The sequence below is a fragment of the Eubalaena glacialis genome, chromosome 10 (genome assembly GCF_028564815.1).
Source record: "Eubalaena glacialis isolate mEubGla1 chromosome 10, mEubGla1.1.hap2.+ XY, whole genome shotgun sequence".
Classification (NCBI taxonomy): domain Eukaryota; kingdom Metazoa; phylum Chordata; class Mammalia; order Artiodactyla; family Balaenidae; genus Eubalaena; species Eubalaena glacialis.
Window position 1 is genome coordinate 57,490,944 of NC_083725.1, and position 25,783 is coordinate 57,516,726.

Below are 25,783 nucleotides of genomic sequence, written 5' to 3' on the forward strand. Positions count from 1 at the left end.
ATAACACTGAACCCATTAAGTGTCAAGTTTTTCACTTAGGGACCTTAAAAAGAAGCCTGTCTTAGCTGGGTAGCGGGATGGGGGTAAATGGAAAAGAATGTTGACGGTTTGAGGATGAAACAAATTATTAGATAAAGAACTCATCTTTTTATTTCACTTAATACCCTCAACATTTTCACCTTTTTAATAGTAATTGAGGACAAACCTACAGCCTATTACAGAATGCTTATTGCATATTCTGTATTTTTCCCCAAAGCACTAAATGCATTTGTATTTTGATTTATCTACTTATAAAACTATGTTTTACATCTGAAAGATATGTCTTCAAAACTTTTGTTTTTGAATAAGTGTAAGTTAAAAATAATCTATGCTGAGATGCACATAATGCCTCAATTCATGGAAACTGGGATCTTTTTTTGTGTTGTTCCTTAATCACATAACACGAAATATATTATGTAAGTAGTACTCCCCTGGAGTTGTGTAATGGGGTGGCTTTGTTGTAAATTTATATCATATATGCATGTATAATTTTTTCCATGTATTGTTGATACGTTGTTTGATATTTGAAGCAATAAAGGTAAGGTTAACAGGTATTTTACTTTGTAGGGGTATTGGTGTTGCAAATGTAATTGAAGTTCTTTGAAGATTAAGAGTAAGAAAACAAATTTCTTTTAAAAAAATAAATTGCCACGATGTTTCATATTTTAAAATTATGTTGTTTAGGTTCTAGGTTCTTTTCAATAAAGAAATTAGTTTTTTTCTGGGGAGGTCATTGATTCTTTCCAGAAGGGCTATTATTATTTGAATCCTATGTAAACTTCAGATATGGTACTTGAATAATTTTCCAGGCTTCCTTAGAAATATGCTGTTACATGAGGGGTATGCAACTGTTATCTTGCTGCACCTGTTCTCCCTTTGGAGATTTATATTATTGGGACTTTTTTTTCACTTTTCTTTTTAATGTTTTTATTTACTGGGGTGGATGAGGGGAGTGGCTAATGTAGCAAAGTTTATCTAATAAATAAAGCATCTTTTCAAAATATCTTCCTAGCACATCAAAGCTACCAAATGATCTGCTTGATTTGCAACAGCCAACTTTTCACCCATCTGTACTTCCTATGTCAGCTGCTTCTCAGGTAGCAAGTACATGGGGAGGTAAGCATTAATGAACCTACTTTGTATGTTGTATAGGCATCTCCCTTCCCCATTTTGTGGGGTTTACTTGCCTTACACTTGATACATGAGTACTTGAAAAATATTAATATGACAGTGAAGTTGTTTTGCCCCTTGAAGACATTTCCATTCATTTATAAATGCAATTTTGGAATGTATGTCCAATTAAATTATGAAATGAAGTTTAATGAAGATGAAAAAGGACCAAATGTATGTTTAATTGTGAAATCATTCTTTCAATGTTGAATTTCTGTTCTATTACCGGAAAATGTGTAATGGTTATCTTACCTTTGGTATAGAAAAAAAATTTACTTGCAGAGGGGAAAACTCATCTAATAAAGTTCTAATAAAATTCCGATGGTGTTATCAGGCAGTGCACTATCTTCTCTGCAGGAATGTCATGACAAACTTTATGCTACTTATATTTAAAATGTTGATTTAATTCAGACCTGTAAGATTTTGGTATTCAAAGAATTTTTCCCCTAGTACCAACAGGAAAGTTTGCTGACCTTGAGTAGTTCTTTGATCTTAAGGTGACCATATTATGATCATGACCTGGCATCTTTGAAGGAATGAGCCTAGTCCATGTCAATTTTTAAGCAGTTTTGCTTAGACATTTAGTATGTTTTCAAATCATTTCCTTTGTTTGGTTTTGGTACTTCTGTTTGTATTTATGTAAGTATCAATATTATTTTATAAACACTGAAAAATTATTTGGGAGGGAAAGATACTCTGAGAAAGGACACTGTCTAGAGAACCGTTAGAGAATGGCAAGCTACCTTAAAATTTATGTTGGCTCACATGTAAAATCTGAATTGATTGGCTTACTTCTCATAGCAGGATTCATTGTTCTAGTGAGTTTTTATGGTGTATTAGACGTTTTCATCTTTATTTTAATGATTTGAGTTAATAACTTTTTGGGGTTTTTTTTTTTTTTTTTTTTTTAACATCTTTATTGAAGTATAATTGCTTTACAATGGTGTGTTACTTTCTGCTTTATAACTAAGTGAATCAGTTATACATATACATATGTTCCCATATCTCTTCCCTCTTGCATCTCCCTCCCTCCCACCCTCCCTATCCCACTGGGGTTTTTTAATAGTTATTTCTTAAGACTATATTTTATATAATAGAATGTAAACTATGTGAAGGGAGGAGCTCTAAAATATTTTGTTGAGTGATATATCCCTGATGCCTAGAACACTTACTGATATATAACATGTACTTTGTAAATGTTTGTTGAATGAGTAGACATTTTCTTTTTGCGGGGGCAGGTTATTTCTGGTTCAAGACAGGGCAGGGAACAGGAATAGTGAAACACTAAAATACTAGATTTTTAGACTAATTTTGTGAGCCATAACTTGATTTTTAAAACGAATTGATTTTGAAAGCTAGTTTAATTTAGCTAAATCTTAAGATCTGGGAGTAATTTCTAAAAATGATAAGCTAGTTTAAAGTCAGTAAATATTTTAGAATTATTTATCTGAATGATCTGTAGATAGCAAATTAAGGTTAAGAAAGCAGTTTCTTAATATCCTAACGGTCATTACAATTTTAGGATTTTTAATCTGCCAAAATTTACATGCTTATTTCCTGCTTATTGTGAATTGCTTTAGGAAACGTTAGTAGGATTAACATGACCGTTTAAGCAGTTTTAGCTTGCTCACCTTTTAAAAAAACAAACCAGTTTTTCTAAAATTAAGGCTGAAAAGTTGTGTTTTTAGGTAGATGAAAAATTTTACAGAAGGCTTAATGAGAACTAATATAACATTTCAATGAAACTGAACTGTGAAACTGTTTTGTCTGGATACCATGTACAATTAATTCTAACAATGACAATTTAAAGTTTCTGCTTGGAATTATTGAGCTCGTAGATGAAGGCAGATAGACTGTTGTTACTGTGGGAGAATAATTTTAAGTAATTTCAGCCTGTAAAAATTGTTTTATATTCTGTTAGAAGAAATATTCCATGGCAATTTGTGTGTGAATACAGTGTGGGAGTACATTTAATCATGATTTCCTTTTCTATTTTAGGTTATTTTGGTTTGTGTACTATTTTCATCAAAATTTCCCGCATATTTTAACATTAGGCTTGCTGTGTACAAGTGACACTGTTAAACTGTTTAAAAAAAAAGAAGTATTATCAAGTAAAGTTGGGAGCAGAGGCAGTAGCAACTGACTACTATTCTTCCAAAAGCTTACAATTATATACGAGGAAAGGACAGTGATCTTATATAAACCCCTCAATTTAAGAAGAATGAAATCTTGTCTTATATTTCATATAAAGATATTTGGCTTCTGAGTTGGTGATAATTTCAAAGTTTTGACTTCTGCATAATTGGATAGTGGAAGAGTATTTTAAGCCAAGAACTTTGAATACTTCCTAATTTTAGTCATTGTATTGTTCATACCCATGACATTCAGATTAAGACTTTTTACTTTATTTTTAAAATTAAAGTTACTAAGATAAATAAATAAATCTTTTATATAAAAAGCTTTGATCATAACAGTAAATTCTAAAAGGCATTTTTTTTATGTTAACCATTTACCTGAACGTTTGAAATATGTAGCATTTTACATCATGCTTTTATAGTATGTGACAAAACAAAGGTATGCTTTTTTTTTTTTTTTGATAATTCTAAAATCTTTTTCTGTGTTTCCTTGCTCTCATTTGCTAAAAATGGATGTTAACAACAGATTTGGTATTTAATTTAAGTTCTTATCATAAGCACCACAGAAACGATGTGTATTCCCAATCACAGCTAGGTTAGTGATATAGAGTTAAGAGGAGGTAAAGTTCGTATGTTTATGTGAGAGGCATTTTAAGGTTCCACCTAAAAATGAACATTGAAGAGAGAGAACACAAGCTCTCCTGTTTCTCTCATTGCATTATTAGTGAGCCTTTGATTTTTCAAGAAATGGTCTGGAATCTAAACAAGCACTTGGTGTTGAATACTAATATCTTGAGATATCAGTTTTCATCACCATGAAAACTTTGAGTTACAGCAAATCTAAAAATATACAGTATTACCAGGTTAAGTACACTGTTGTATATTTTAAGCAAGATTTCAAAATTTAATTCAGGCAAAAAAGAATGACCCATTCTGAAGTTGAATTTGTTTTACTCTCAGCTGGCATGAGACACACAACACTATGAAAACACTCAATTTTCTGTGAATAAATGTAGATATCAAATATTTACCTCAAGACTGTAATATGACTGGTATTATTTTTGTTTTAATTTTTTGGATTATTTTTCTATGACTCTAATGTAACATAAAATTAAACTTTCAAGTGAATAATGATAAAAATAATGGAAAAAAGTATTTATTGAAAGTATAAGGAATTTTAGAGTTGCCAGTCTGATAAGTACAGTTTAAGTTGGATTAGCTGGGACATTATTACTATTTTTTTTTATCTTTAATGAATTTGAATTAATCATTTATGGTATAGTAGACTAACATCATTTAAAATGATGATGATGATTTAAAAATCATCATCTAATCTAAATGATGTTAATCTGCTACCCATAGTAGTAGTGTTTTGTCAAGGTAGATTAAGAGCTGGTTTTTCTTATTGTCTGACTGATCTAAATATACAGATTCACTTATGCATTTCTGCATATTCTTCTTTAGGATGTTTCATATAATAGGAAATGATTGATATTAAGCGCTTAGGTAAAAAGTGTCAATCAATTGATATTAAGCGCTTAGGTAAAAAGTGTCAATCAATAGAATAGCAGATAACTAGTAACTTTTTCCAAACATGTCTTTTCTCATGAACCTAATAGATCTGTTGTAGAAATGTGTGTACTCTTTTTGAATGACTTCTCTCATGACTTCTTTTGCATGGAAAACCAGAGAGAAGTTTTGTGTTACTTGTCCAACAAAGTATGATGTACTTTAAAAACTCCATGCCTCTATCAAATATTTAAAAGTAGTACTTTCAACCAAACTGGTCAACTCTAAACTTAACGCAACTCCTTTCTTATACAAGAAGGAGTTAGAGCGGTCATCATTACATTTTTATTTTAGTACAAAAAAATGAATCTTATTTTTGTCTATTTTCTGCTTTTTATTTCTGAATTTTTTTTTTCTGATTCTTTTCCCCCATTGTTCCATTTATTGAGAAGTGGAGAGGTGGGAAAGATGTTTAACATGATTATTTGAGTTAGAATAGTACATCAGTGAGTTTTGATATGTTTGTAGGACTTCATACAATGACCTCAATATTATCTTGATATTTTTCTTTTTAAAGTTGCAGTTGCATGATTTGTAGAACACTAGCTTTGAATTTATTGACTTTAAGGATAAAGTGTGCCCATATTGTTTTGCAGAAGCTGATCCTTAGGCCATTGCTTCCTTATTGTTTTATCATACAGTCTTAGAGTAAAATACAGTGCTTAATACTGTATTCTTAAGTAAGGACCAGAAACTAGACTAGAAGAGGCAAGAACAGGCGCTGGTTGGAAGTACAGGAGTATCTTTTCATTTTTAATTGTGTTATAAGAGAAAAAATTATGACACTGTATTTTCGCTGCTCTTTATTTTTTCTTCTCCCCATTTACTTAAGGTATGATGAATGGCTTTCAATCATTACAGTGACAGTTATCTTGAATGAGGTGTAGTTATAGTAAATATGTGATTCTAAATTTGATAATAAAGTACATATTTGGTACCATTCTAGTAGGGAACAGTACTTCCGTTATTCCTTCCAAATCATTTAGGCTTTAAAACTCATAGCTAGGCCTTCAAAGCTAATCCCAGTCTACTGGGATGGCCAGTCTTTTGTCTCTGTTCTTAATTTTTCTAAAATTCCTTTCCCATCATTAGACCTTTTCTTCGTCTTTATTATTTTGTTTCCTACATCTGAACCCATACAAGAGTTTATATTCACATGTTAGAAACCCCTAATTCCCTTTGGTTTTTGAAATACTGCCTATTCCACATTTGAATTAATTATTTATATCAATTATGTGAGTAAACGTAGCTATGGCACCGGAACTGATACACTCCCACCTTGGGTGGGGAACACGGTTCAGGGTAGATGGCTCTTTTATAGAAACATTTTTGTTCTTACATATCTTCTTTTTTAACTACATGACTGTTGGCTTTCTGATGTAAAGCAGATCTGGCCTTCGTATGCTACTGTTGTTATGGACACATAAGTATTTTTTTCTGAGGGTTCATTTTAAAATATGTTAAATGCATTTCTTCTATCTTGGTGATTAGATTTGATCATTTGCATTTAGATTAATAATAATATAGCTACTACTTTTCACTTTGCATCTTTTGACTGATTACAATACTAATTAATTTACTTCCTTTCTTCATTTTGCTATAATGCACTTGGACTGCACAGATCCTTTCTCTGCTACTGTAGATGCTGTTGATGATGCCATTCCAAGCTTAAATCCTTTCCTCACAAAAAGTAGTGGTGATGTTCACCCTCCCATTTCTTCAGATGTATCCACTTTTACTACTAGGACACCTACTCATGAAATGTTTGTTGGTAAAGTACCATTTAACCTTTCTTTCCAATTAATGTTTATACTGCCTAAGTATTTTTTTTAACGTATCCATTATTTTTAAAGCACTGCAATAATTACTTTGTATTTTAATAACAAATTTTAAAGTAAACTAAATAACAATAGTGTAGTGAGATTTTTTACGCCAGTATCCCTAATTTTATTTAATGCAGGTTTTTAGGAAGGAAAATATCCTTTGAAATTGGACTTTGTTTTGTTCTCTATCATACTGTAGCATCACATGCTACATCCTGTTTATTAGTTCAGAGAGGTGGTTATTAGGAGAGTTGATTGAAGGAGTAACATCTCTTAAACTTAGTTACGTGTTTATGTGTGCTTATATTTTTCCCTCTCTGCTTGAGAAAGAGGGTGATTATCACTCTTAGTAGCTTTCTGAATCTTTCTTTTTTTTCCCTTTTTAATTTCAAATAATAGTACAACTTTATATCGTCTAAAACCCACTATACCCTCTGTCCAATCTTAAGGGTCTCATTTCATTGTTAGCCTGGAGGTAGATGAAAAGTAGAAAATGAAAAGCAACTTGACTGAATAGCCTTAATTGTGGTATAAAAATCTGTAAAAAGGCAAAATTTCATACCAAAGTTGTACAAGGAAGAATAAGTTTTTAAGTACATACTAAACTGAAATAAATGTTTTTGAATCCTGCTAAAAAGATGCTAAACCCCCTTAAAAGATGATGAAAACTGCTTTTATTCAATTCAAAGAAACAACGTAAGGTGACACAAATTTAAATCTTTGATTAAAGCAGCATGCAGAAAGTCATCTGTGTACCCTAGGTAGATCATGTGGCCATATTCTGTTAGATATATCTGAGAGAGGGGAGGATGGAAGGTGACTAGAAAGCAGTAGTTGGAGATCTGAGAAAGTTTCAAGGCAGGTGCTCCAGTTATACAACTAGTCTAATAGTTCTAAAGTGTAATATTTGGTTGCAATAATTCCTTTATTATATTGTAATACATTTAAAAATTATATAAAAAGTAATTGAAAGTAAATTATACATTTTGTTGCTCTAGAAATTTGTCAAATGGAGTGCCTTTTTGCTTGGTAATAAGGGGTAACTAGAGTTATCTTTGGAGTGTTCTGTTGGGGTGGTGGTTTTTTAGGTTTATCTTTTCTTCATATTTACTGAATATGAATAGTCTGTATATTGTAAATATGGCTGTTTGTATTTTTTTAAGTCAGTTGCCTTAATTTGGGGATATGAAACAGATACGTCTTTGCTTTGGGACTATATATTTAGATCTTTTAGGTCAGAGCAGTGCATGGGCTTCAGGATGTCATATCTGTATCCCCTGAAGGGGGACAGAATGGAGGGCAGTAACCTTAAGTGCTGAAGGTTGTAGCTATTTCACATATAAACAAAAACAGAGTAAAAATATATAAAAGTCATGTGAGAGAGTTAATTATTATTTTGACTTTTCAAGGAAAGCCTGTAATAAGAGGAATATACTAGAAATGTCATATTCCTAATGTTTTTTAAGTTTAAGGCCTATGATTTGGGGCAAGAGGAAGACCAGAAAGCAAAGCAGATTAGTAAAGTTGATGGCTATATACTCCAAGGTCAGTCAGTCCATTTGAAAATTAAAATCATAGAATTGGTGATTTAGTGTTTGCAAAAACCTGCAGAAAATGTTTGGTCCAGCTCTCAACTCTCATAGTGGTAACAGAACATTATTACCATTTTATGGATGCATCACCTGAGTCCTGGAAAAGTTAATCAAGATAACCCAGCTAGTGGGAGCAAAGCCTAAAGCAGGAGACAGCAGCTTTGCTCTGCAGTGCTCTTTCCCTTATGGAAGTGCAGACTTTCATTTAAACCCTTATCTTCCTCTTTCTGAGGGCAAATAATACAAATGAAAGTATGAAGTATATTTTAAAAAAAAATCACATCTGCCAAGTTTTGTCATTAGAGAAAAATAATTTGTTAAATACTTTTTTTTTTTTAATGAAAATGAGTGCAGAAGGGGAAATTAAAAACCACTGATGTCAAACCATTAGGCATTAGTCTAGAATAAGGGTCAGCAAACTTTTTCTTAAAAGGTCAGATTGTAAATATTTTTGGCTTGTGAGCCACACAATCTCTTTCGCAGCTGCTCAACTTTGACATTATAGCATGAGAGCAGCCGTAGACAAGACATAAACACATGAGCCTGGCTGTGTTCCAGTAAAACTTTATTTACAAAGACAAGCAGCTGTAGTTTGTTGATGCGTGTCCTAGAATAGGCTTTTTAATAAGTCTTTCAGTGCAAGTTGAAAGTTCCTGAGGAGTTGTGTAATAAAAATTCCAATACTTTCTTACTCAGAGTAGTAAGAGCATGAGAGGACCACCCAAGGTGTGCCATTCCTGGCACTGCATCATCTAATTAGCCACTAACCACATGTCATCATTTAAAGGTTAATTAAAATTAAATGTTAAATAAAATTAAAATTTTACTTCCTCACTTGTACTAGCCACATTTCCGTTCTTCAGTGGCACATGTGCCTAGTGGCTACCATAATGTATCATATGCATATATCTACAAATTGTGCGGATTTACAAAACATTTCTGTTATTAGGAAGCTCTGTTGGATAGTGCTCTAGAACAGTGGTCAGGAAACTTTTGGTGTAAGGAACCAGATAGTAAATACTTTAGGCTTTATAGGATGCATAAAATCTTTGAGTCGTCATCTTTTCTTTTTTCTTTCTTTTTTTTTTTTTTTTTTAAAACAACCCTTTCAAAAGGTAAAAACCATTTTTAGCTCACATGGACATATAAAAATAGGCCCCAGGCTGTAGTTTGCCAACCCCTGCTCTATAGGATTAAGAACGACCAAGAACAATCAGTTAGGTATGTAGATACCTTCCAACCCTTCCAGGGGAGGACCTTGATTTGATGATATGATTCTCAGTGTACTTGATAGCTTGTCCTCATTAAAGCTATAAGAATACTGAAACTTGTAAGTCAAGGGGAGTGGGTTGTGGTTCCAGCTATACCATGTTTGTGACCTTGTCTAGGCCTGCTTCCTCATCTGCAAAAGAAGACATTAGAAGACATGTTGGTATTGACTAAAAAGCCAACTGGTTCGTATTTCTTTATCTAAAGAAATACAGTATTGGTTATTTTAAAAAATTTGCTGTGAATATTATTTATATATATTTTAAATATAGTACTTATAATGGAGGCTTAAGTGCTTTTTTTTAGTAAGTTGTAATTTGAAGAACACCAAGGGCTTGGACTCCTCTGTTTTTTCTTTTGTTTGTTTTTGTTTGTTTCTGTTTGTTTTTAATTACTCCATTCCACTCTTAACTGTTCCTCCTCACTTTCTCACTTTTCTCTTTTTTTCTTTTTTTCCTGTCCTTTCTTTTCCCCCCTTATATGCCTTGTCAGATTCTTTTTGTGGTACTCAAGCTTATCGTAATACTACCCTTATGTGCCATGAGCCTTCTACTGTAGCTGGTTTATTTGGAGGTAGGTAACAATAATCTCTAAAATTTATCAGTTTATTTATGCAAGAGGGGTTTCTTTTTGTTGTTTTCCTTAAAATGAGTTGGTAAGAAAAAAAATACTTGGTTTTGAAGAACAGGTAGTTGCTTAATTTTGTTTTCCTTGATTAAACACATGATTGTTTTATGAATGGATGCCTGTCATCTTCCTGCTTTTATTCATTCTCAAAACTTTCAAATTTTCAGAAGAGTTTATAACATTTTACTATTACAAGCTTATGGAATTTAAAGCTCTGTGTATAGATCTTAGTTGATAGAATGGCAGATAATTTTGATTTGAACAGTTGTGGCACAGGTGAAGGGAGATTATACTGGAAAGAAGCATGCTTTTCCAGCGCTATGCAAAGGCCATAGAAATGGGAAGTAGTTTCCAGGAAGGTGTAACCAATTTGATCTGTATCTTTCCAAATATATTCTGTCTAGGCCAGTGCAGTAGCAATAAGACCTCAAAATCCAGCTGAATTTTTTTGTGTATAGGAGTTGTTACCTTAGTTAAGTTGGCATTAAAAAGTAGGTTTGACACAGCTGAAGAACTGAGGTTCTTGACTGGCAGTAAGAATTAGACATGGTTAAAAGTCTTTAAAAATGGAATTGTTGAGGGCATTTAACGGAAAGAAAATGTTTGGAATACGGTGAACTTGGGTGTGAATTCCAGTTACACTCCTTTACCTGTGTGACTTTAAGCAGGTGTTTAACTTTTCTAAGACTATGAAAATTGGGATAATAATGTCTTGCAGGATTATTATGAGGTGTACATATATGCCTGTATAACATCTAGCACAATGCCTGACACAGAATTATCATTAAAACTACTTGTATTGAGAACTATCTTGTGGGGACTTCCCAGGTGGTCCAGTGGTTAAGACTCCGCGCTTCCACTGCAGGGGCAAGGGTTCAGTCCCTGATCGGGGAACTAAAATCCCGCATGCCGCAGGGCGAGGCCAAAAAAAAAAACAATTATCTTGTGTAGGCAGATCATTTCATACTTGGAGTATACTTCTTACCTAAATTATTTAATCATCAGATATAATCTTGAAAACTCATTGTTTTTGTATTGCTTATAGATTTTTAAATTGCCAAGGGCTATTTATTTTTTAGCCCAGTATTTGCTATTTCAAAGCTCAAGAAGTTCATAAAACTTGAAGAGTCCTGATAAATAGATATAATTCTTATAGCTATAATAATAAAAACTAATTTTCCTACCTACTAATTTATATAAGATGAAATACTCAGGATAAACCAAAAACCCTTAATAGATTCTGGAATCAAAGAAATTGGGGTTTAAGTCTTGATTCTGCCACTTACTAATTATTTTACCTTGGATAAGTTGTTTAATCTCTTAGTTTCCTCATCTGTAAAATGAGGATAATAATAACTGTCTCATAGTGTTATGGTGTGGTTTAAATAATAACCTATCTATAAAGCCCTTGCATAATGTTTAATAAATAGTAGCAGTAATTTTCTCAAAAAAGTATGAGGCCTATTTATTACAGAACTACCACCAAAATCTATTAAACAACCCAGCCGATTTTTCTCAAAGGTGTTTGGATTGCCTTTCTGTCCCAAAAGCTTTTTCATCTTGTACCTCTCAGTCACCTTACTATTGTCCTCTCAAGATTTGCCCTGTAGTACAGTGGTTTCTAAATGTTAATCTGTGAACTGGAGCTGTTCAGTGACAGCGTTTTCATTGGGCTTTGTGAAATGAAAGAGTTAGGCAGTTCAATGTAGTGATTATTTCATAAAATTAACCTTAAGTTTAATAGCCTATTCATCTTTTTTGGGGGGGGGTCCCTAAATCTGCTCTTTTGAAATGGTGATATTAGTTCTGTAACTTTGCTTTAAGTAACTTTTTTTAATATATAAATTTATTTATTTATTTATTTATGGCTGCGTTGGGTCTTCGTTGCTGTGCGCAGGCTTCTCATTGCGATGGCTTCTCCTGCTGCAGAGCACAGTCTCCAGGCACGCGGGCTCCAGAGCGCAGGCTCAGTAGCTGTGGCGCATGGGCTCAGCTGCTCCGCGGCATGTGGGATCCTCCCGGGCCAGGGATTGAACCCGTGTCCCCTGCACTGGCAGGCAGATTCCCAACCACTGCGCCACCAGGGAAGCCCCTTAAGTAACTTTTAACAATTAAAGGTTGACAATCTAATCAGCTATTATAATTTATTAAGAATTTCCCTTTTAGTTTATTCCTCTGCTATATAGAAGCTTTTAAAATTTGAGGTACTAGCTCTGGATTACTTTATATCTTTTCAAATCTTTTATACTTTTAGGCAGTAATATAATTTCACAGATTGGTGCCCCTAGGAACCTCAGGAGATGGCTCCTCTCTTTACAGAAAGTAATGAAGTTGTTTTTGTGTTATTATAAAGGATAGGCTCATCTCTGATATCAGTCAAATTCTAGAAAGAATTTGGGACAAGATAGCAAGGGAAAAGAGAAATTGGTATGCTGTCTTACTTTATAAATTATTGTTCCCTGTGTTTTCTAAAGTTTAATGATATCATAGCTCAGATATTACTTCCAAGATGATTTAAAGAACGCTATGTGGGGTGGTTTAGCATGGGCATATAATTAAGCATGATAGATTTTTGTCTTTCTTGAGTAGATACATCTGTTCTTTTTGTAAGGAGTTACCAGAAGAACCATCAAGCCCATGGTATATTTCTTAAACAGTTCGTACATTTCAAAGAGCTGTTAAATCAGTATATCTATAGAATTCTAGGAACCTTTTGATGAATGGTCAGATTTATTTACTAAATTACTTTATGTTTTGATAGTGCTTGTATTCTCATTGTATGACCAGTGTCTTTTGAGTTAAGAGTATTTTAAGGGTTAAATAATTATGGAATAAGATCAAACTTGTACATTTAAAAAATTCATACTATGATGTAAAATGCTACTTTTAAAGTAGTATCATTGATGTATACCAGCTTGTGTGGGTCATTGTTAATAATAAGTCATTGCTTTCTGGCTTCTCTGGCTTTGAGGACCTTCTTGAACTTCTCACCAAATCTTGTCCTACTTTTTGTTTTTCTTTAAGATCAGTCCTTTTAGTACAGCATTATTGTACTTCTTTATATCCTGGTGGTATACATTAAGAGTTCAAAGTGAGATTCTTACAGACTGAAAGTCCTTTAGCAGAAAGTTGGGGCAGGAAGAGAGAGAGAGTCTATGTTTAGGGCTCAAAAGTTTAACTTCTCTTTAATGATATAGTTGTTAATCTTCTAATACCAGACTTTTTTTATTTTTAACATTCTGGCTTTATAGAATTTAGAAATGGAAGAGAATTCAGGAGCCATTTATTACAGCCTTCCACAAAGCAAAAGAATTCCTTCTTTGTGATCCTTGCTAGGCTGTTCTCTACTTGGATATATACTCAGTGATTGAAAGCTCCCCAAGTCATGTGACAGCCCTAATGGTTTTAGATGATTTTAATTCTTCTTGTCAGCCTCTGGAAATTCAGTGCCTCACCTCACAAAATATAACCTCACACAATTGAAAATCTTAACGTTTGCCTCAGCATTGTCTGGTTTCAGCAACATGAGCTGGGTGTCTGTTGGCTTATTGCCACTACCATCAGTGTAACATGGACAGGAAAGAATAAATTTTCTGGTGTTTCAGAGCAGTTAGGTAAATTAGTATATTTGATTATACATGTCAGCTCCACTTTTGGAAGTAGTTAAGTTGAAGTTAGAGGGTGGTTGGGCGTTGAAAATAGTCTGTTTTTTGTTTTTTTAATATTCAAAAAAACATCTGGACACGGGGGGGGTCATAAGGATTAGTGGGTTATAACTTTCAGAACCCTGTCACTTCTCAAATTAACTTAAACCATATAGCTTTTGATTAACCACTGAAGGAAGGGAAAAAGGAAGGAAGGAGAGAGAAATATGGAAGGTGAGTAGGTAGACGGAGAAAGACTCTTGGGGGATACTAAGTAGACTCATATTTTTTTAAAGCACCACAGAATACTTATTTAATTCCCAAATGATCCCTTAAATTAAATTTGGCTTCATGCAAAATCCTAGAATTTTAGATGTGTTTGGTTTTTTAACATCAGCTTACAAATTTAAGGTAAAAAATAAGCAAAAAATGTTATTTCTGTAATGAAACAAACTAGTAGTTCAACTTCACTTGCTCTTTTGTTAGTTTTCTTAGTCAGTGGGATGATTTTGTTTTGGAAAATGTAATCACAAGAGATGTGGTAGTCTAGGAAGCATTTTGCTTGAAGGGTTGGCTTTGTTTTTTGTTGTGGGAATTTACTGCTTTTTCCATTCTATTGTCATCATTATTAAAGAGCTGTAGATGTAGAGTTATTAAAGAATTGAGCTTTTTCCATTTTGGTTTTTCTTAGGATTCGCTCCTTCTCCAGTTGCACAGCCACATCCTTCAGCTGGCCTTAATGTTGACTTTGAATCTGTGTTTGGAAATAAATCTACCAACGTTATTGTAGATTCTGGGGGTAAGAAAAAATTGCTTTATTAACATTACTATAATGTTCTAGTTTAGAGTCTGTGTAAGGACAGATAATGGTCCTTTTAACATGTGTAAATAGATGAAATTGGGGTAGCCAAAGAAGTGGTCCCTCTTCCCCCAGCCGCTAGAAGAAAGCTTCAAGGGACTGTTAGCCTTTACTCTTTTCTTAGTGGCAATTTTGAATCTGGGTAGATTTTGTTTCTCCCAGAGCTATTAAATAAGAGAGAAAAAAAGAGATTTTACTCAGATTAGACTGCTAGATTGCTAGTGACTGTGTGTAGAATGCTGTACCTTTTACTCTAATTTTTACCTTTACTGAAATGAAATTGGCTTTTTTGAAAACTAGGAAAATGTGACCTGTGGTACCTTGACTCGTTGAGGTAGTCTGTGTAATGAACAGCTAGAATAATTAAATATCAGAGTTGTGGGTTCACGGGCTTTTTATTGTTTTATAGTATGCTTGTTTAGTCATCTTAAGAGAACTTTATAAATCTGTAGAGCCAAGTTTCTATTTAACATCTTGGTAATTTGAAGTTTTGTAAAGATTGAGTTCCTATAAAGTTGGCACCAAATTATATTCTTAATCATGGGGTGGTAAGTGTAGTAATTAAACTCAAGCCATTTAAAGAAATACATTGAGGTGTTGTTAATTTTATAATATACAATTAGTTTTCATAAGTATACATACAAAAGTAAGAAGCAAACTTATAAAGAATGTGTATGGACTAGGAATTTATTTTTTCCTGTGCACTAGTAGGTTTATAATTATATTTTTTGATGCATTTGACTTTTTCCTCTTGAGTTTATCTTGCTGGGAAAAAGGATAAAGGAAATAGAAACCAATTGTTCATATTTTATAAACCCCCATTTTTGGTGACTTTCTTTTTCATATTCTCTAGTATTCCTGGGTTGTGCCGTTCAGTCCTTTGGTGGTTTGGTTGATTGGATTTGTTTTACCTTCTACCGTTTGGTAGAGAACCTTAAGGGATTTTATTTTATTTATTTTATTTTATTTTATTTTTTTATTTTTAAGCAGTGTTCTACTTTACTAGATGGTTTTATGCAGTTTGAGTGTAGTTTAGCTATTTCTTATGTATAATTTAGGCTAGTTGTTTTTAGACAGGAAAAGAGATAACCTAGTGGTTCATTTTCACTTGCTTCTAATATACTGTTTTACATATCCCTTACATTCTCCACTTTGAAGAGTATAAAAAGGTCTATAAAATATTATTTCTTAAAAGGAACTTTTTTTTCAAAGTTACAGAGATATATTTTTTACCTGTATTGCTTCAGGTGTAAGTGAGTCTTCACAAAATTTTGTCAGCTGAGGGGAAGGATTAATTCCATTCCCTTCTCTTTCACAGAGAAGGGATTTGAAATGGTGGATTTCTCCTTTTTCCACTTAAGAGCATTTATTAGTGCCCATTTTCCTGGAGGACTTCTCCAGTAAACAAACAAGGAGAAAAGGCAGAGACCTCCTTTAGAAAGCTGTAGCACCATAAAGTTCCTTACAAATCCTATTTCGTCTGTTTGTAACTTTAAGGCTTTGATGAACTAGGTGGACTTCTCAAACCAACAGTGGCCTCTCAGAACCAGAGTCTTCCTGTTGCCAAACTCCCACCTAACAAGTTAGTATCTGATGACTTGGATTCATCCTTAGCCAACCTTGTTGGCAGTAAGTATTTTTTGGATTCTTTAATCTTTAAAATAAGTTGTTTTATAAAAATTAGTCTAGTTTTTAAATGCTTTCTTTTTCTCCTGTCCTAGATCTTGGCATTGGAAATGGAACCACTAAGAAGTGAGTGTTTTATTTGTATTCTTTCCCTATGTGCCATTTAGAGGTTGATTAGGCTTTCCTCTCAAGAAAGTATGTGTAGAGATGTCATCTGCATCTTAAATGCTCTGTTCAATCTAAATGTATAGTAAAGAAACTTCATAATTACACACACTTAATATTCTCACTCATATTTATTTAAAGTGATGTAAATTGGAGTCAGCCAGGTGAAAAGAAGCTAACTGGAGGGTCTAACTGGCAACCAAAGGTTGCACCAACAACTGCTTGGAATGCTGCAACAATGGTGAGTTGGAAAAGCTCATTATATACTAACATGAATGATTTAGGTAAATGTGTAACATGAAAATGTTTTTAAAATAGTGATAAGGCATAAGTGGAAAGATTGTTACCAAGTTTTAGAAATATAAGTAATTTGTATTTCTTTTAAAGGAAGCTTGGTTGACTATGTTTGCCAGGTACATTTTAGTAGCTAACATTTATTTAAAGGTTACTTTGTGTCAGGCATCATTCTAACAAATAATATGTGGTTTTGTTTTATATAATCCTCAAATTAACCTTACACGGTAGTAACTGTTGTTATCCCAATTTTACAGATGAGGAAATGAAAACACAGGGTTATTAAGTAATACGCCCAGATCACAGAGATTGGGCGGGTTTTTAGAACCCAGGCAGCCTTACCTCAGAGCATATTCTCTTAATCACTATTCTCTACTGCTGGTTTCAAATCTATTATTCATTTATCTACAATAAATAAATAACCTTAACACTGAACCAATTGCTAGATTCACACACATACACGTATTTCCCCCAACAGTGGCTCAGTGTTCACCAATGCAGGGCTTCCCAACCCCTGGGGCCACAGACCAGTATGGGTCCGCTGCCTGTTAGGAACCCGGCCGCACAGCAGGAGGTGAGTGGCGGGCAAGCGAGCGGAGTTTCATCTGCCACTCCCCATCGCTGGCATTACCGCCTGAGCCATTCTCTCCCTGCTCCTCCACCTGAGGAAAAATTGTGTTCCCTGAAACCCGTCCCTGGTGCCAAAAAGGTTGGGGACCACTGCACTGATGGTGCAGTGTTCACTAATTCAGTGTTCTGGTGACTTTAAGACTATAAGTGCAGCAAATAAGGAGAATCAACTATATAAATTATATGACAGTATTAACAAAAGCCAAGCAAGTATAGTTTTAACTGAGTATGCCTATACACATACACATCTCACATAGATTATAATCTTAAATCCCAAAACAAAAAAACTCATTCTAGTGGATTATATATTTTTTTATTTTACGAAAGAGAAAACGAGTGCCAGAGGTGTTAAGTGACTTGCCTGAGGGCTCCCCGCTAATGGGTGCCTGAATTGAGAGACTCTTGCCCTATCCAACTGGCCCCAGAGCCAGAGCTTCTTGCAGTACACGACACTGTTCCCTACTTCTGCATCTTCTGGTCATCGTCATGTCAGAGCTGAAACAAGGCGCAGCCCCACCTTGTTTGACCTCAGCTGAGAATGAATGCATCCGGTGACAAATTTTTCACCACTTTGCGCACATATATGAATGACTTCAAAAGCACCACAAGTATTGATTTTGAGATTACAAATAAATTTCAGTGCATAGCAAATTTGCAAATACAGAATCCATGATAATGAAAATTAATTGTATATGATAATTAATGAGTTAGCATCTAGTACTGAAGAAGTTCTAATGGTTTTAATTACTATAAGGTATGGTCGTCCCAGAGTAGTTTTGTGGCTGTACCCCTATCCTTGGTCAGCTGCTGTTTTACCAATCCAGTAAGTCTCCCTGGGTCAGAGAAAACCAATTTCTTTTTGTAGAAAAATTTGAAACATGCTTTCTTGCAACAGTGTGCTAATAAGCAGCATTTGATTACACAAGCCACACATTGTATCCTTTCTGTTGTTGTTAGAGACCCCCATTATCCTTTTTTTTTTAAATTTTTTATTTTTTTTGTTGGAGTATAGTTGCTTTACAATGTTGTGTTAGTTTCTGCCGTACAGCAAAGTGAATCAGCCACATGTATATTGCCCACTTTTTTTTAATATACCTTCAGGGGCATTAGTTCTTTTTTTAAAAATTTTTTTTCATTTTATTTATTTTTTACATCATTATTGGGTTATAATTGCTTTACAATGTTGTGTTAGTTTCTGCTGTACAACAAAGTGAATCAACTATATGTATACCTATATCCCCTCGCTCTTGAGTCTCCCTCCCACCCTCCCCATCCCACCCCTCTAGGTCGTTACAAAGCACAGAGCTGATCTCCCCACATTATCCTTGTTATAACTACTTTTTGTTATTAAGTCTCTTCCAGAGCACTGTGCTGTTTCACTGTTTCCTTGGGTTAATTGTATGTTAAAATTAATAAGGCTGAGCTAAAAATAGTGTGCTGTTAAAGTTTTACATGACATTAAAGAGTTTTATTAGTTTCAGTCTTCATTAATGGAAAACAGTATTGAAATTTAGCCACCTTTTTAAATCAGTACTTTTTCTCTGGTAGTGGTCACTACCGTCACCAATAATAAAACCTTGCATTTAAATAGTTCACATTTTTACACACACACACACACACTATCCTGAGTCTGTAAATAGTGCACTCTTGGGGGAGTTTGAGCAGCTATTGTCCCAACTGTAAGGATAAAGTTATGCAATTTTTTTTTTCCCTCAAGTGCAAAGCAACTAGAAAGCAGATTTAAATTGAATTCCATCCCTTCTGACTCGGAATCCAGTGTTTTTCCCACTCTAACACACCTCTCTGACTAGGGATGGCAGGAGGTTAGGTTAGTAGATTTTATAGCCTCAGGAGTGAATTATACATTGATAATATATGAGGAATGATATAAATCCAAATGATATAAAAATACAATGAATATTTTCTTATTTTGTATTAAATTAGTATTAATCTATATGAAGTATTAGAAGTTTGCGAATAGCACTTGACTTAAGATTGACTATTAGCATGTAATAGGCATCTAACCATCTAGAATTTGTTGATAAGAAGCAATATCTATGGTGCTGTGTTGTATATGGTAAGGTACATCATCTCTTAAGGATTTTGTTAAAACATTTGTATGTATGTATTTTATAGAGGTTCTTTTTAATGACTAACATTTAGGGCTGGTGATGTGATTCACTACTTAGATAAACTGCTGCTTTTGACATTTCTTTACATTTCTAACCTTTTTATTAATCCTTAAACACTGTCAAGGTTTTTAAATTTTTAAAAATTTTAAACATTCATTGATGTTTTATTAAAATATATAATGATGTTACACTACCAACTCTTTTCATTACTGCTTGCTTTTTTTCTGTGGTAGACATTATACAATGCAACCCTGTTTATGGGATGCACTGAATTTTGCACTGTTGATGCTACTGATAGATTTTATGTTTTAATGACGCTTGTAATCGATAAACTATTATGTAAGTAAGGTGATGATGCCAAAGACTAAATTTCCCTTGTCAACCTTGATAGTGTTTTAGTATAGATGTTCTTTCATTAGATACTGGAAATACAAGGGATTTTAGGTAGTTAATGAATGTTCATGTGAACTAAAATGCTCTCTATGTATTTTCTGTTGTGTAAGTACTTGTTCTAATCCAGTGTTATTGCATTATGTAATTGTTCTCCCTGGGAAAAACAGAATGGCATGCATTTTCCACAATACGTAAGTGACCAAAAACTAGCCTTTTTGCAATAAATTGGCATGCTGTTAACCAATGCTGTAGCAGAATCTCATAACCTTCTAGCTATTACTTGTTTTCACATTCAGATTTTCAATGTGCCAAAAATTCTTCCTAGCATCTACTGATTTTGTGGGTTTGTTGCAGAATTGATGCTGATGGTGGCATGGGAAATACAAATTTTTTTTCTTGCTTAATATTCTGCCATTTGCTGCCAGATGGCTGGGTGTCTGTGTCTGTATCTGTGCTGCCACTATGCACTTGATGACTTCTGAATGAAGGGAAATGTTGATTGTGGTAATGTTGAAAATAACAATTGCATGAAATCTTACAGGCTTCTGCTGAACTTGGCAGTTTGTCTACTGCTCTCGCAGCTCTTGGTTTTTAAGTAGGGAGAGACCAATAAGTCCTACATGCTCACCCAAATACTAAACTTTTAACTGTTCACTTTAGTTATGCTTCATTTAACTTCTCCATGTGTATGTTCAAATTGCCATATAATTTGTTATTTTTTCATGTTTTAACAGTGTTATTGGTCTTTCACCTGTATTCAGCTTCAGTTTTTATTATAAGATAACACACACAGGGAATGTTGTTAAGACAGCAGATATATCTAAAATGATTCTGTGCTGAGATTGTATATTTTGAGTTAAAGTGGGAGGCGGAAGGGACCTTAAACATCTTAGTGGTAGATGGCTCTTTTAGGACTTAAAGCACAAACAGACTTAAAAATGTATTGCTCTTCCGAATTGGTGCTTTGCAGAAGATAGTTTAAATAATTTACGGAATAAATTAGAAGGAATACTAGTATACATACTCTACGTAGGAACTTGTGCTTCTTAGAAGTAGTCATACTCCATAGTGGTTTGAAATCTTTGGAGTTATTTGAAAAGAGTGAATGAGGTCCTTAGAAACTAATTTTTTGGAAGATCAGATTGTTCATTGATTTGGGATCTTTACATTTTTTTTTGCTCAGAAAATGAAGTACCTAGGAAAACATTCAGTAATGCTACTTTTCTAAGCAAACATTTTTTATGTTGGTGATAGACTTTAAATTTTAGAACTTTGAATATTTTTAAAAATCTGAATATTTTTAAAGCTTGTAAAAGCACATTGAAATCTTAGATCACTGTTGTATCTAACTTTAAATGGTATTTTTTCTTTCTGATAATTCTGCTTTTCCGCTGATTTCAAGACACTTTTTTTCATTGAGCTTTAATTGACACAATTATTAGCGAACACAAATGTCATATTTAATCACAGCTGTCTTAGCAATTCTTTTTAGTGGAACTACAGCTATTAATTCCTTGAACTCGGTTGACATACATGAATTATACTTCCTTGTTTATTCTTTCTTTCATCATGTCAGGCACCCCCTGTAATGGCCTATCCTGCTACTACACCAACAGGCATGATAGGATATGGAATCGTAAGTATTTTTCCCAACACAGCTTTTTGAAAATAGGTTGACTCACATTTAACATGCATTTATTTCCCAATTTAACTGAAAAAAGAACTTAGTGCCACATATATCCTTAATGCCTAACACAGAACCTGGCACCATAGCATAGGTTTCATAAGTATTTCTAGAATAGTCATTATACAACAAATACTGTTTATTAATGTTCACTGTATTTACTTGGCTTATTTTTCCTCTCATAAGTTTGCTAGGCATTTTATACTTCATTATGAACTCATTTAAACATTAATGTTAACTCCAAGTCTTTGTTACTCTGACCTTACATTAATACCAGTGAGGTCTTATAACCTGAATACCACTCTAGGGGAAGGGGGGAATTAATATTTCTTGAATTGTGTAGGGGGTAAATTTAGTTTAGTAAAGGCTGCAGAAATTTTCCTATGACATGATTGGTATAGTACAGAAACAGTCCTTAAACCTTTAAGCTGCCCACAACCCACATTCTAGACTGCCCTTACTCTCCCAACTCTCTTAATACATAGACTCACATAAATAAGAATGAAGGTAGTGGCTTCAGCCCACCACACACTTGGCGGAACTGTTGCTGGTGGGAGGCAGCACTGCATCCGTTGGTATTGCTACTGTGGCTGCTTCTGCTACTTCATTTATTATACATCTGTAGCTCTTTTCCTGCATATGAAGATGTTTCACAGCTTTTGGATTAGTAGTCATTACATAAAAAAGGTGTCTGCACAAAAAACTCAAAATGAATCTCTCACTACAAATAGGAGTCATCCTAAAAGGTTAAATAGAACTTGCAGAAAGATAAGGTTTTAGAATATAGCATTTTAACCAAAATAATATGGTCAGTGTGTACTCTATTTTGTCACTTACGTTAATTTTATACCATGGAGTGGTAATTTTTAAAGAGATGGTTGGTTGAGATTTATTTTCAATTATTTAAGAATGAACTAACCTCTTTGTGTGTAATTTAAGCCTCTTGGTTTTCCCTGAAAATGTCTGAAATAAAATGAAAGAACCATTGGGAGTAAACTTCTTCAAACAATCAACTATTTTCCCTTGTGCTTATTTGCATAATGGCGTAAGAACTTGATTTGATATACAAAGGCAGTTTGCTTTGAAATGTCTTAGCCATTTTGTAGTTTCAAGTTTCCCATGTCTAAAGCTGGCAAATTTGGAAATTTTTTTGGTCTAAATTATTTTGTCTGTTTATCACAGTTTGAATTTTGCAACTCATATAGAAAAAGTTGAGCTTTTTTTGCAAACTTTAAAAGATGAGCACATTAAAGACTTTCCGTATAAAAAAAATACTCTTAAAAATTTGTAGCTGTCAGTCTTATTTGCATTTACAGGTATTTTCCCTTTGAGTTAATGCAAAAGTACTAGTACTGTTCATCCCTGTCATCCTTCTTGTTTACTTACGCATAATAAGGAAAATGTGAGTTAACATCCTTTAACTTGACATTTTTTGTTTTTTTAGCCTCCTCAAATGGGCAGTGTACCTGTAATGACACAACCAACCTTAATATACAGCCAGCCTGTCATGAGACCACCAAACCCTTTTGGCCCTGTATCAGGAGCACAGGTACTAATTAACATGCTACACGTAACTGTTTTAATGTGCTTGATGTGGAAGAAATATAATAGCAAAAAATCCTTTTATACAACTTGAGAAGCAGGTTATTAGCATTTTTTCCCCTTCATTGTGGATGTTATTTTCTTCGCGTATCTTTCTCATCTAAGAGTTTTTAGGAATATTGATTATTTGGAAAGAAAGGATAAGCAGATTACAAATATTAAAGATGGAAAATTCTTGATAACTTACAGTTGGTGGGTTCAGAGGATGGTTTTTCTGAGGTTAAGGAACCTTTTTTCTGATAATGATTCTGACATGCTCTCCTTTGTGGGCCTTAGAAACCTTGAACTCAGAACTCAGTGCCTTGGCTTGAATGGTGCTACAATAAAGGTGTTGCCTTTGAGATGTTTGTGAAACTTGACAAGTCTTCAAAAGTTGTGAATGCTGTTTTTTCATTAGATAACTTCCTGCTGCTAAAGATCATATTTAAAAGCAAACCCCCCAAAAGGGCACAAAAGCTTGAAATGCCATGCTGACCTAATGTCTTCACAGGAAAGACTTTCCTCTTCAAATGTTTCTAAGGCCTTCTTCCAGTTCAAGAAAATTCACCTAAATATTCACTTTCTTTTTCATCTCATTGTTAGCATCAGGGGAATCTGTTTTTATCTGAAAAAAGCTTCTCCTCATTTTGGTTAGGAGAGGAGATATGAAGTTTCTCTGTTATTTACTTCTCTGGCGGCATACTATGGAATGAGATCCTTGTAAAGTGATAGGACAGCTTGTCCTTCTGTATCTGTGGCTGTGCCCATATCGTTTAACAGTTAGAAATAATGACATGTGATTGTTAAAGTACACCTTTCTTGGCTTCTGATGCCAACTGATTGGTTACTTTATGTGTTTAATGCTATTTGAAAACATTCATGGGAGCGTTTGGTAATGGACTTATTCCTTTTCCACTTGAATGGATATAAGTATTACACTTGCCAGTGCATACACTGTTACATTGCCAAAATTATTTGTATTGATCCAGTTGAAGCTTCTGTCTCAAAAACAGAATGTATTGTTACCTTAAGCTTGGATGCTGCCTGACAGTTTCCAAGCACTTTCACATACGTTATCTCATCTTATTCTCGAAATAATCTTTAAGGTAGATGGGCCTAGGATCACTATTGTCATCATCCTTTATCTTTATAGATAAAGGAAGTTGAGACTTGGAAAGGTTCTTTAACTAAGTGGTGAAATGCAACTTAGCTCCCAGAATCCTTGATTCCTGGTCGAGTGCTCATTTGTGCCACACTGCCTCTCTACTAGTGCAACTCAGCCCCTGTGGCCACTACAGTAGTACTGTCTTCCTTTTGTCAGCAACGAAGCACTCTGCTAATTCCTTGGGTTTCCTGTTGGATTATAAACTATATTTATGTATTTGGGATATAACTACTGTAGTTGTCAAGAGCATCCTATACAATTTTGGATAATACTTTTAACCTTGAAACATTTTATATGAAGTTTTTTTTTTTAATATAGTAAAAATAAAAATCTTAGTAAAAAATCTACCTTTAAAAAAATTGCTGGCCCCCTGGCATGTGTTCTTAACACAGATTTTATATCCTGTTTCCTTTTGAAATCCATGTAACTTTCACTGAAACATCAAAAATAGTGCAAGAATTTCCAGGTTCTTTAAATGAAAGAGTGATAGAACTGCCTTTTTCTAATTATACCAGAACAGAAGAGAATGAGAACATTAAGGTAATAAGTTTCTAGTTGAGAAATCAAATTTGAAGTGAGTACTTAATTTTAAATATTACTGATTGAGAAAAGCCTGTGAAGGAAGGAAATTGATAACTAGGAAAAGAAAATCAGGTGGCAGTAAAGTGGCTCAAAGAGGCTTTGGTCTTCTCCTTATGCAGTTATTTGAATCAGTTGAAAGTCAGAATCTTAAATTTTATAATGTTACTTTTAATTCCTTTTCCCCCTTTGTTTTCCATATGTCTTGTCACAAAGTCCCACTAATTGTTCCTCTGCTATTATTAGCTCCACCCTTCTTGCAGTCTATATCCTTTGCCCAGATTGGAACTTTTCTTGCCTTTCTAATTTAATCCATTTTGTAGGTACTGGAGTAAACTTTTATAGGCAGCATTTGTATCATCTCATCTCCATATTCAGAAATCTGAGGAGACAAATCTAATATAACTGAAATGTAAGGCTTTCCTTCTGTCATAAAAACTACCTCACAGAATCTCCCTCTTTGTAAGAATAATAATGAATAAACAGAATATTCAGCTTCTTCAATTCCCATGCCTTTGTAACTCTTGATAAGTATCCAGTATTCTGCTGCTGTTTGTGTTTTCCAGAAGTCCTTTGTCTGTCATAAAGTGCATTTACTCTTTACTCATTCTTAGTCATGTCTTGTCCCTTTTCAGTTCTTCTGAGATCTGAAGTTCTTTTCCTTATTCTGCATTATTTTTCTTTATAGAACTTACCACTACTTGACATCTGTCCGTCAGTCTGTCCATTTGTCCGTTCATCCATCCATCCATCTGATCTAGCAAGAGGCTCCTATATTAGATTGTAACCCTCATAGAGGCAGGCTTA

At 33.9% G+C, this 25,783-nt stretch overlaps 1 protein-coding gene across 6 annotated transcripts in view; it reads left to right on the forward strand.

Moving 5' to 3' along the window:
• PICALM (phosphatidylinositol binding clathrin assembly protein) overlaps positions 1 to 25,783 on the forward strand; it is a 106,322-nt gene that overhangs the window by 68,919 nt on the left and 11,620 nt on the right. For 2 of the 6 annotated variants that reach the window (XM_061204060.1, XM_061204056.1), the window contains exons 12-19: positions 1,052 to 1,155; positions 14,560 to 14,667; positions 16,225 to 16,356; positions 16,449 to 16,479; positions 16,660 to 16,759; positions 20,135 to 20,158; positions 21,544 to 21,603; positions 23,096 to 23,200. In XM_061204060.1, coding sequence (XP_061060043.1) covers positions 1,052 to 1,155; positions 14,560 to 14,667; positions 16,225 to 16,356; positions 16,449 to 16,479; positions 16,660 to 16,759; positions 20,135 to 20,158; positions 21,544 to 21,603; positions 23,096 to 23,200 — 664 coding nt within the window. Of the gene's footprint in view, positions 1 to 1,051; positions 1,156 to 6,534; positions 6,685 to 14,559; positions 14,668 to 16,224; positions 16,357 to 16,448; positions 16,480 to 16,659; positions 16,760 to 20,134; positions 20,159 to 21,543; positions 21,604 to 23,095; positions 23,201 to 25,783 lie in introns of all 6 variants that reach the window. The other 4 variants (XM_061204061.1, XM_061204057.1, XM_061204058.1 and 1 more) reach the window with 4 other exon arrangements.